Genomic DNA, 12,755 nt, shown 5'->3' on the forward strand with positions numbered 1-12,755 from the left:
GCCATGAAAACGTAGTCAAAGGGTTATAAGAAATGACTAAGGGTTTGGACGCCCATCGTAGATGCTACAAGCTCCTTGTTTTGTTCAAACAAAACTGAAATGTCTACTTGTCTGCATAACGTGAAAGTGGATTACAATTTAGTGATTAACTTTGACTCTGTGAAAGCAAAAAAGTTACAAACAGATGTTCAAGATGAAGAAATTGGAGTCTTTTGTAGATGAAGCTCAGACAAAATCTTTTATAGTGAGGCGTCTCAATCTGAGACTTTCCAAAGAGAATCTGCTTTATCTGTTGAGATGGAGGTCCCTGCATCTGTACCAGCTCAGCAGGAATCGCCTCACTTCAAACTATCAGATGGACTTTTACAGCAGGTGGATCATCTAGAAGAACTAGATCAGATCACAGAAGAACAACTGACAAGTCTCTGTCAGCAAACAGCACTCGCCCAAGGCAGAAACACAGTCAGCTTCCATCACGATCTAATGGCCAGGATGAAAAATATGGAGAACAAAACCAACTTCCATGAAGTTATGGAGACACTTCACCTGGATAAATGTAGGGTTAACAAGCAACACGAGAAAGAGATCAGCTTCAGGAACAATTCCATCTTAGCACAGCACAGGTCAAGGTCTCGTGGAGGCGTTTCAAGAAGTTTGTCACACCCTGCATGTTTACGACAACACAAGGCATGGTGTGACAGGTAACACCCCCTGCCCAAAATAAAATAAAAAAAAAACACCGTTGGATGAAAAGACACAACCCCGGTGGTCCAGTGGGGAGCACTGGGCTACCGCGGTGTCTGGAGACAGGCACCTCGGTGGTCCAGAGAGTGGACAACTAATCTGAAGTTAAACCAGTCACCGCGTCCCCAAAAGCTTATCTGAGAAATAAACCAAACACTCCAAACCCCGATCACACACAAGGTCAAAAACGTGGCATCATGGTGGCACAGTGGGTAGCACTGTTGCTTAGCAGATAGGTTGCTGGTTTAATTCTCACCAGCTTCCCTTCTGCGTGGAGTTAGCGTGTTCTCCTCATGTATGTGTGGGTTTACTCCCGGTGCTCGGGTTCCCCCCACAGGCCAAAAAACACACGTTTGGGTCTAGTGGTGACCAAACTGTTCCTAGATGTTAGTGAGTGTGAATGGTGGCGTGTCTAGGAGTCCCTGTGAAGGACAGGACATGTCCAGCGTGTCCCCTCCCTCTAAACCAGTAGTCGCTAGAGCTACCAGTTTCCCACAACGTTTGTTCAGAAAATGAGAAACTAGTCTGAAAAGTGAACACCCTCCCCGTCGTGGTGGATTGCTTATACTGAGCCAGCATCCTCTGGAGGTTTCTTCCTCTTAAAAGGGAGTTTTCCTCTCCACTGTCGCTACATGCTTACTCTGGATTGCTGTAAAGTCCCTGACAACACAACACGTTCTCACACCCAAAGCGTCTAAAACGGACGAAGGGAGACCAAGCGTTTCTTTCCGACGCGTTGGGACTCCCACCGTGTCGGGAGGCGACGCGATGTGCCAGAGCGTCTCTTTCTGACGCCTGCAGTAAAACGGAGATTTCATCAGCATTTAACCTCTAACCCCTAGCGATTTAACCTTCCCTTCACCCCATCCTAACCTTAACCCAGTTTCTCGTTCTAAATTTCCCGTTAACCGTGTTTGAGAGGAACGACACAACAAGAAACACATTGTTGCATGCAGAAGTGGGTAAAGGTTAGGACGGGGGTGCTGGAAGGTTAAATTGCAAGAGGGTACGGGTCACATTTTGATAAAATCTCCGTTTTACTGCGGGCGTCGGAAAGAGACGCTGTGGCACAGCACGTCGCCTCCCGACGCGCTGTCGGACAGAAACGCTTGGTCTCCCTTCGTCAGATTTAGACGCTTTGGGTGTGAGAACGTGTTGCACAACGAGTCAGTGTCTCCATGCAATCTGCTGGGTTCCTTAGTTAGGAGCCTGTTAACTAACTAGCATCATGAACTCAACTCAAAGCGCTGTTTAGTAAGTAGGTTTAAAACTAAAGAAGCTAGTTAACAAATCACTAAGTAACTCATCTTGAATCAGGCCTAAACTGATTACTAAAGGTTTGTTTTTCCTGCATTTTGAGGTCATTTCTGGATTTCTTGACGCAGGTTTTGCTTTTCCTCGTCAAAACAAAAGGTAAAAGGCACTGGTAAAGGTACTCTCAATGAGACGGGGTTCGATTCCCTGTGGTGCCCTGCTGGTTGTTCTGACACAACCATATACATATGTATATACATGTCGCGTACCCAAAGATCACGTATTCACATCAAAATGACCAGAAATTAACTTTTTAATGTGCAAACACCCCATCTGCCTGGCCTCCTAACAAGAAAGCACTGCACAAGGAAGCCATCATATCTTCACTCAAGGTCTCATGCAGAAGACGAGACTCCTGCACTTTCACTCTGAATAAAGTTCATCTTCCTTGAATCATAAACGACTTTTCAGCTTTATAGGTTGATATCATCAAATGTGATGAATGAACAAGATGTTTAAATACCAGTGTTTGAGTAATCTGCACATTAATGAATGACATGTTAAACTGAATATTTTTCCTGCAATGATTCATTTCAGATCCTAAACTACACCAGACCAGTGTCCACATACCTGTTCTAACATTTGCACTTCACACAGAGTTACCCTCTCCGAGTGTCTGACTGAAGGAGGGATTTCGGAGGGATTCTGGTAACGCCTTTAAAATGTGTCCAACTCTGACTTGTCTACATTTGTAAACACGAATGAACACAGCCAGGAATCACTTCCTGATCTGGCAGCTCTCCCGCTGCATCCTGGTTCAGCCGACTGGTGAGCAAGCATTTGGAACCATCCTATCTTTTGGCCTCAAGGTCAAAGCCTCTCCAACGCTGGTGGGTGGTATCAGACACAACGGCTCTTTTAAGAACCGCTGAACAGGCTTGGATGCTAAATAGACTTTCCAGTTTCCTGCTGTCCCCTGAAGATTACCCAGACTAGACGGGTTGTAATCTGAGCTGGCTACGAGCTCCGGTACTAGAGGTCTACGCCACCGGCAGTGTCTGATGGTGTACACACACATTGTGTGTTTTATGGCAGTTTGCTAATAGCGTGTAAACTTGTGTTATGAAAACAGGACCTTCAGTGGAGGTTTACAGCTGCGCTTTGTCATAAGTAGTCCGAAGTGTCATGAACCTGCCATGGCCTGACCTCCGCGCACCTTCATTCATCTCACCTGGTCTCCTCATCAAGCTCACGCCACACCCTGCCTCCCCTGCTACATAAGACCCAGCCTGCTCTCCAACCAACGCGATTATTGAACGCTTGCTTGTAGATCTTCCAGCCTTCCTTCCCTCCTCCACCTGGCTTCACGTGCGACCCTCGGCTGGAACCCTACCTGCATTCGCTACCCACGCCTGTCTCCAGCCTCGCCCTCCACGGGTAACGCTACATCTTAGCTTTTGCTAATAAAGACTTTTGAAGTTCCTTACTGTACCTTGGGGTCCTTACGGGTCTTCAAGTCCAGTCGTCGCACCAAGTTTAAAAGGGCACCTGTGATTCCTTTGTGTTACTAATTATTTTCACTTACAGTTAATATGATTGAGGTCAGTAGGCAGAATTAGGATCACTATTCCGTCATTTTAATAACGTTTTCACACTCAGGGCTACTGGTTACCATTCATTTACATTGTTTTATGCTAAGCTAAGCCTCCAGAGGGTTAACAAAACAATGTGTGGCCCATCATAGGGAGTCTAAGCCATGCCCACCTACTTCCGAACCACGGGTCACCGGAAGACAGAAAAAAGTGAATGCAAGTCAGCATGGCTAAAAATGCTATTTTCCAACTCCGCTTGTTTTGTGCCATGGATTTCACACGTCTGTGAATTTTAAAGACACATTTTGATACCAATGAAGAACGCGCTTATTTTTTAACAGGGGGAAACGATATTTTAGGTTTTGTGTGAAAATAAGTCCAGGACTACAAATGCGCTTCACCAAAGTGAAGTCATCGAACCAGACACGGAGAAAACAGGGAAAATGACTGTAAGTTCAGCAAACCTCCCACAGGAGGAAAGAACCACCATAAATCTGGTCATGTGGGGAGTAGCAGCTACGCTAGGGGGGAGGAGCTTGTGTGGTGACGTCACATATGCGACATGCTGATTTCTAGTGTCTAGTCATGCTAACTACAAACTTTTACAAGCCGATAAATCTCAAAGTACGTGACAGGCGTGGTTGAAACACCCATCATTAGTTTTCATTGAAATAGCAGTACAGCACGTGTGATCCAGGGCGTGAGGCAGAGCGGGTTAGAAAATAGCGTTTTTAACTCTATGTTTTCGTTCTTCCTTTGGAGCACAAGTCGTATCAGGAGAGGCAGCGACGGGTGACCTGGGGATGCTGATGTCTGAGTACGGACAGATGCTTTCATACAAATCTCAGAAATTGAGATTAATAAATGACCTGAAATACTCAAAATTGGAAGTGGCCGTGTCAGTCCACTTAAGCACTGAAGCTGGACGCCTGGGGGATCTCCAAAAGGTGTGTGTGTGTGTGTGTGTGTGTGTGGGGCAACATCTGCCCTAGAACACACCAGTCCACCGCTGTAGTAACATCACAGGTTATTAGCTTATTGATTGAGTGTAAAGGGCCCGGGAAGTTGCCCCGCTCCTGGCCCGGCTCTGATTTGTTCCACTAGTGGGTGGCACACACCGAGTCAGTGGACATGTTTGCTACCAGACCCTGTGGTGATTTGCAGGCTTTGGCCAAAGCTTAGAGTCCTGCTAACTGTGCAGAACAGGGTTGGTCACACTTTCTTGCTTTTGTCATTTATCTTTGTCACAACAGCTAAGGCTGCATCCTTTCACAACTAGTCTCTGAAACATGAACCCTAAAACCGGTCAACAAGTCGCATCAGATTGATCAAAAGGACTCGATTCCAAATCAGGTCTAAGCTTAGCGTACCTCGCCACCTCAGCTATGCAACAACGGGGTTAGGATGTGATGTGGTACACCTCTTTACTGTAAACATCTCGCCTGGTTTAACAAACTTTTCTTGGCTGATCGGTACAAATACTCTGACGGGTGTAGATGTGACAGGATTCTCCATTGTCATGGCGGTTTTTCAATCCCTGTGCCACATGAAGTTTCACGCTGTAGTCATCTGTGGGCTATTTCCGACCACCACTACGTGTCCTGCACTGCAGAGACACACGAGTCGTGTCTGTCTGCCACATAAAGGTGTGACTAGACTTGGTGCAGTTCAGGTCCTGTTGGATGGTTCAGATGCTGTTTTAGCTTCATTAGTGCATCTTCAATAACTAGCTTCCAGTATTAGATGCCATGTTCATATATTTGATGCACACCCAGGGCCGTTTCAAGGCACTTGGGGGGCCAAGGCCAAACAGACATTTTAAACCATGCATCATGTTGGATCCTGAAGGAAAAACAACAGAATATGTTTGTTCTTAAGAAAAACATGTTATTGTCTGCAAATACAACTGTAGTGTCAAAGTACTTACAATTCCACAAAACATTCGGGTTCTTGATCAGGTCGCTACAAAAATATGTTCTAGGCTGACGCTAAAACCCCCAGCATACAGTACCGACTCACGTGGTAGTGTAATAGCTCCGCCCACAGCCACACCTGGTCTACAGCAGGTATAATACAATCAGCTTATCTACATTCCTAAGTATCACCCATCAGGGACCAACTAGAGAAGGTACACTTTGTTGTGGTCAGGCGGGCATGGGCGGAGCCTCTCCATCAGGATCTGATCTCTGCTAAAAAGTCTGGATGTGTGGAACCCTGAGTTACCTTGGAGCAGAGCTTCTTGGCCACGTTTCTCACATTTAAAGACTTTTTCATCCAAAAGGTTCATTCATGTAGAAAAATCATTAAATTATAAACTGATCTCAAAAGTCTAAAGTTTAAAAGAGTAAAATCAAGAGAGTGAACTTTCTTCAAATGTTCTCGTCTAGCTCAGATTAAGGTTGTCGGTGTTAAATCACCATTCCATTCTATGTCCACATCTGTCCAGCTGCCTGAAGGCAAGGCAGGGTTTCAGGCTGCAGGTGAGGAAGGGTGGGTCAAACGGACCCAGTGCAGAGGTTCATAGGCACAGGTGGCGTTTTCCTCCTTCACCAGGAAGACTTCAGAGAGCTTCCAGTGTTTGGTGTCCATCTAGAAAGGGCGGGGCTATAGAGGGTCAGTAGTGGTTAGCGGGGACACTTCATGCAGGTGGTGGAGTCTGATTCCTGAGGAGAGGAGCAAGGAGCCGACGTTAGACCAGAAGACACAAACAGAAGATGAACCAGAGTCATCTCACCTGGTCTGCTGCTACAGCTCAGGCTACGGCGCTCTTCATGCTGTTCTCCAGGAACGACCTTTGACACAAAACAGCCTCCATCAGCAAAAGCAACATGTCCTTTGGTGCTGACGGCGTCCCTCTAAAACCACAGCTCTGAGACGGAGGAACCAGCAGTAGAACTCAGGGGTTCACCTACAGCTGAACAACGTTCAGAAGGCACTGGCTTGTGCCAGGTCCCAGCTGTGACTAGGAAGGCTGCACTCATCTGTTTCACCTGGTTAGAGTAAAAACCGTTTATTTCACTAACAGCCAAACAGAACCAGAAGAAGGGAAAGTTCTGATCAGCTGTGACCCAAACAGTCATGCTGTTTACCACAAACACATGGATGTAGATGCCTCGTGGACTGGAGCTGCCATAGTGGCCGGCTGCCATCTTGAATGGGTCTGTTTTCGCCCCCATTTCTACTGAGGAACCCAACTAAAAAACACATATTATCAGGCTTTGTCACTAAATCAGACACATGGTATGGCATGATTAAATATAAACATAATTAAAACATTTAACCCTCTCATGACCATAATTATAACAGAGCCGCCTGGTATGTTTTTAATCTTATGGCTGTAAAATTGTAATAAAAAGTATAAAGTGTGTGTAACTCTCTCCTTTTGTCAGAACAACCTCAGCTTTCAGTGTGTGGTTTGTATTTAGAATGTATTTCTATTAAAGCCTTTAAAAAATCAGCTTAAAAGTGAAAAAAGCAAAAAACGGATTTGAATTGTTTACATTTATTACTGAACAGGAACTTCTAAATTACTGGGTGAACAATTTAAACTTTGATCTGAAATGCATCTATTCTTAAAAAAGTGTGAACCTTGGTATAATTTTAAGCAGTTTTTAAGACCATTTAGTATTGTAAACTTTCAGACGTTTTTATTTGATGTGGTAGACCTTGAAGCAGCTTCTCTCCAGCTGCAGGCAGAGTCCTGCACACCTCACACCGCCATGGGGTTCTGCTCTGGCACACCGTGCTGCTATACCAAAAACTTTTGTTTTAGCAAAAATAATTATTTATTGTGAAAGGATAAGTAATGCTGGAATAAAGCTGAATCTTACAATTAGCAAATAGTTGAGGGTTGTTCAAATAAAATAATAAAGACTGAACAAACGTTCATATCCTGGTTCACCGGAGATCTGTCCTTCTTCATGGTCACCGTCTTCAGATATAAGCCTTCTGGGACACCTAATAGATCGTGTTGATTTTCTTTGAGGCATTTCCATAATTTCATGCTGGTTTTTATGCTAATTAGCTTCCCCGTTCCGTTATCTGCTTTCACCGCGGCGCTGCGCTCCGTTTCAATCAGGCTGTACAGCAGGATTTCCCCTCGTAGCGATATTTTCCATAACTCTGATTGCTTCATGCTATAGATTGTTGGAAAGCTGCTTTTATGTACTTTTAGGAACCGCTGGAATTTCATGAATCTGATCAGCCATTCAAAAGTTATAAAACGGAACATTTTGGATGACAAACTCAGCACGTCTCTGAATCTGTGTTGTGATTCGTTGCGCTCAAGACAGGGAATCCCGGTGGCTACCGTAATGTGTTGTATATGCACGAAAAGCCCCATTTTTAATCTTTTCAGCACTTTTTGAATTTTACAGATAACTTGAACAGTTCAGGAATTATGGTAATGAGAAGTGTGCATTTCCAATCCCGTCTGCGGCCACAGGTTGGTAATAAGAGGGTTAAAGAGAAAATCCCATCAAGTAGACCACCTTGCGTTGGCTCCAGCTGGGTTTGGAGAGTGAGGGACCCATCCAACATGGCAGCGATGCTGCTATGCTCCAGCACCCAATAGGCATCTATGCATTCGTGTCTATGGTGTTTATGCACAGGAGCCAGTCAGCGAGCAGTGTCGGTCGGGCTAGCGGTGGGGCGTTTGCGTGAGCTACAGAAACACCTTAGTGAGGGTTACTTTAGCATGTCACCAACCAATCAGAATGTGCTTTAGAATACATCGTTTTTGCTGATGGACATGTGTCAAAGTAAAAGTCTACACTACATCTCCATAATGCCGAGATCACACTGTTTGATGTGTGGCCGTCACACAGGACTGTTCATGTCACTGCTCTGTGACATCACACCGGCTGTCACGGAGTGGAGCTTCCTGTCGCTCTACTGAAGCGCCCTCATCAGTAGAGACCTCCACTAACAGCAAAAGGGTGTTTAAACAATGCTAATCTATTCTAAATTATTACTATTTATTTTAATTAAATTAATGTTATTACAACAATTAGGATATTTTAAACAAATTATCAGTATTTTGTCTCCGTCTTTTTTAATAATCAAAATTCCCACCATCTTATTTTGAAATGTTGATTGAGGCCAGATATGAAGTAACAATTCAGGAGCGAATAGGAAGAAGGGAACGTTCCCGTTTACAAACCAAAACACCCCTCTTTGCTGCTGGCTGGATGATACTGGTTATGAGAGCTGTTCTCTTAGACCAACTAGAACCTCTGAGAAGTAGATCGTCAGAACCTCTAGAACATGTTAGACCAACTAGAACCTCTGAGAAGTAGAACCTCAGAACCACTAGAACATGTTAGACCAACTAGAACCTCTGAGAAGTAGAACCTCAGAGCCTCTATAACATGTTAGACCAACTAGAACCTCTGAGAAGTAGATCGTCAGAACCACTAGAACATGTTAGACCAACTAGAACCTCTGAGAAGTAGATCGTCAGAACCACTAGAACATGTTAGACCAACTAGAACCTCTGAGAAGTAGATCGTCAGAACCACTAGAACATGTTAGACCAACTAGAACCTCTGAGAAGTAGATCGTCAGAACCACTAGAACATGTTAGACCAACTAGAACCTCTGAGAAGTAGATCGTCAGAACCACTAGAACATGTTAGACCAACTAGAACCTCTGAGAAGTAGATCGTCAGAACCTCTAGAACATGTTAGACCAACTAGAACCTCTGAGAAGTATATCGTCAGAACCACTAGAACATGTTAGACCAACTAGAACCTCTGAGAAGTAGAACGTCAGAACCTCTAGAACATGTTAGACCAACTAGAACCTCTGAGAAGTAGATCGTCAGAACCTCTAGAACATGTTAGACCAACTAGAACCTCTGAGAAGTAGATCGTCAGAACCTCTAGAACATGTTAGACCAACTAAAACCTCTGAGAAGTAGATCGTCAGAACCTCTAGAACATGTTAGATCAACTAGAACCTCTGAGAAGTAGATCGTCAGAACCTCTAGAACATGTTAGACCAACTAGAACCTCTGAGAAGAAGATCGTCAGAACCACTAGAACATGTTAGACCAACTAGAACCTCTGAGAAGTAGATCGTCAGAACATCTAGAACATGTTAGACCAACTAGAACCTCTGAGAAGTAGATCGTTAGAACCACTAGAACATGTTAGACCAACTAGAACCTCTGAGAAGTAGAACCTCAGAGCCTCTATAACATGTTAGACCAACTAGAACCTCTGAGAAGTAGATCGTCAGAACCACTAGAACATGTTAGACCAACTAGATCCTCTGAGAAGTAGATCGTCAGAACCACTAGAACATGTTAGACCAACTAGAACCTCTGAGAAGTAGAACGTCAGAACCTCTAGAACATGTTAGACCAACTAGAACCTCTGAGAAGTAGAACCTCAGAGCCTCTATAACATGTTAGACCAACTAGAACCTCTGAGAAGTATATCGTCAGAACCACTAGAACATGTTAGACCAACTAGAACCTCTGAGAAGTAGATCGTCAGAACCACTAGAACATGTTAGACCAACTAGAACCTCTGAGAAGTAGATCGTCAGAACCTCTAGAACATGTTAGACCAACTAGAACCTCTGAGAAGTATATCGTCAGAACCACTAGAACATGTTAGACCAACTAGGACCTCTGAGAAGTAGAACGTCAGAACCTCTAGAACATGTTAGACCAACTAGAACCTCTGAGAAGTAGATCGTCAGAACCTCTAGAACATGTTAGACCAACTAGAACCTCTGAGAAGTAGATCGTCAGAACCTCTAGAACATGTTAGACCAACTAGAACCTCTGAGAAGTAGATCGTCAGAACCTCTAGAACATGTTAGATCAACTAGAACCTCTGAGAAGTAGATCGTCAGAACCTCTAGAACATGTTAGACCAACTAGAACCTCTGAGAAGAAGATCGTCAGAACCACTAGAACATGTTAGACCAACTAGAACCTCTGAGAAGTAGATCGTCAGAACATCTAGAACATGTTAGACCAACTAGAACCTCTGAGAAGTAGATCGTCAGAACCACTAGAACATGTTAGACCAACTAGAACCTCTGAGAAGTAGAACGTCAGAACCTCTAGAACATGTTAGACCAACTAGAACCTCTGAGAAGTAGATTGTCAGAACCTCTAGAACATGTTAGACCAACTAGAACCTCTGAGAAGTAGAACCTCAGAGCCTCTATAACATGTTAGACCAACTAGAACCTCTGAGAAGTAGAACCTCAGAGCCTCTATAACATGTTAGACCAACTAGAACCTCTGAGAAGTAGATCGTCAGAACCACTAGAACATGTTAGACCAACTAGAACCTCTGAGAAGTATATCGTCAGAACCACTAGAGCATGTTAGACCAACTAGAACCTCTGAGAAGTAGAACCTCAGAGCCTCTAGAACATGTTAGACCAACTAGAACCTCTGAGAAGTAGATCGTCAGAACCACTAGAACATGTTAGACCAACTAGAACCTCTGAGAAGTAGATCGTCAGAACCTCTAGAACATGTTAGACCAACTAGAACCTCTGAGAAGTAGATTGTCAGAACCTCTAGAACATGTTAGATCAACTAGAACCTCTGAGAAGTAGATCGTCAGAACCTCTAGAACATGTTAGACCAACTAGAACCTCTGAGAAGAAGATCGTCAGAACCACTAGAACATGTTAGACCAACTAGAACCTCTGAGAAGTAGATCGTCAGAACATCTAGAACATGTTAGACCAACTAGAACCTCTGAGAAGTAGATCGTCAGAACCACTAGAACATGTTAGACCAACTAGAACCTCTGAGAAGTAGAACGTCAGAACCTCTAGAACATGTTAGACCAACTAGAACCTCTGAGAAGTAGATCGTCAGAACCTCTAGAACATGTTAGACCAACTAGAACCTCTGAGAAGTAGAACCTCAGAGCCTCTATAACATGTTAGACCAACTAGAACCTCTGAGAAGTAGATCGTCAGACCCACTAGAACATGTTAGACCAACTAGAACCTCTGAGAAGTATATCGTCAGAACCACTAGAGCATGTTAGACCAACTAGAACCTCTGAGAAGTAGAACCTCAGAGCCTCTAGAACATGTTAGACCAACTAGAACCTCTGAGAAGTAGAATCTCAGAGCCTCTAGAACATGTTAGACAAACTAGAACCTCAGAGCCTCTAGAACATGTTAGACCAACTAGAACCTCTGAGAAGTAGAACCTCAGAGCCTCTAGAACATGTTAGACCAACTAGAACCTCTGAGAAGTAGAACCTCAGAGCCTCTAGAACATGTTAGACCAACTAGAACCTCTGAGAAGTAGAACCTCAGAGCCTCTAGAACATGTTAGACCAACTAGAACCTCTGAGAAATAGAACCTCAGAACCTCTAGAACATGTTAGACCAACTAGAACCTCTGAGAAGTAGAACCTCAGAACCTCTAGAACATGTTAGACCAGCTAGAATGTCTAATTCTACTGTTGGGTTCTGTGTCGTAGCAGCAGAGGACCCAGGAGGAGTAGACTTACGTCTGGTCGCCCTCCAGTGACTTCTGGATCTCCTGAAGAACCTCTGGAAGAAAACATGATGGTCAGACAGGAGTCAGCAGAAGTGTGTGTGAGTTCTTGTACTTACTTTCTGTTTCTGTTTATGTATTTATACATTTTACTTCCTACTGTTACGTGTACAAAGAGTCAACTTTCACCTGCATAATGACCACAGTATAACCATTCAGTTGCTGACATACCCACCATCTATCTGGTCTCCTAATCCAGAAGGTTCTGCTCAGGGCTGGTTTGCATACAAGAAGACTTAACACTGTCAAGGTCTCCTGCAAAGGCTCTGCACTCTGCGTAAAAGCCAGACTGCTGCATTCCTCTCCCTGAATAAAAATCAAACCTACAAGAAGCTCCTACAAGACTTTACAACCCATAAGCTTAAATAATCATATGTAATGAATGAATGAATGAACAAGATGTTTAAATCAAAGGTGTAATAATCTGTGCTTAAACCAATGAATTTAAAATAATGTTCTTACAATGATCCATTTATATCACATCTCATCTACACCAGATCCGTATGTGTTGGTTTAACAAGTTAATCATTAGCCACATTTACATGCACACATTTAATCAGACTGAATGCTTGGTGCGTGTGTACGCACGGCATGATCGGATCATTTCAGTTCGTGT

General features: G+C 43.8%; 1 protein-coding gene across 4 annotated transcripts in view; it reads right to left on the reverse strand.

The window, feature by feature from the left end:
• Positions 1-6,022: 6,022 nt before the first annotated feature.
• Positions 6,023-12,755, reverse strand: part of llgl2 (LLGL scribble cell polarity complex component 2) — a 69,193-nt gene continuing 62,460 nt past the window's right edge. For all 4 annotated transcript variants that reach the window (XM_054736375.2, XM_054736372.2, XM_054736373.2 and 1 more), the window contains exons 25-27: positions 12,093-12,135; positions 6,325-6,382; positions 6,023-6,253 (exon numbers count right to left, since the gene is read on the reverse strand). In XM_054736375.2, the coding sequence (XP_054592350.1) occupies positions 6,343-6,382; positions 12,093-12,135 (83 nt within the window). In that variant the 3' untranslated portion in view covers positions 6,023-6,253; positions 6,325-6,342. The remainder of the gene's footprint in view (positions 6,254-6,324; positions 6,383-12,092; positions 12,136-12,755) is intronic.

Source organism: Nothobranchius furzeri, chromosome 16, assembly GCF_043380555.1.
Source record: "Nothobranchius furzeri strain GRZ-AD chromosome 16, NfurGRZ-RIMD1, whole genome shotgun sequence".
In the NCBI taxonomy this organism is placed as follows: Eukaryota; Metazoa; Chordata; class Actinopteri; order Cyprinodontiformes; family Nothobranchiidae; genus Nothobranchius; species Nothobranchius furzeri.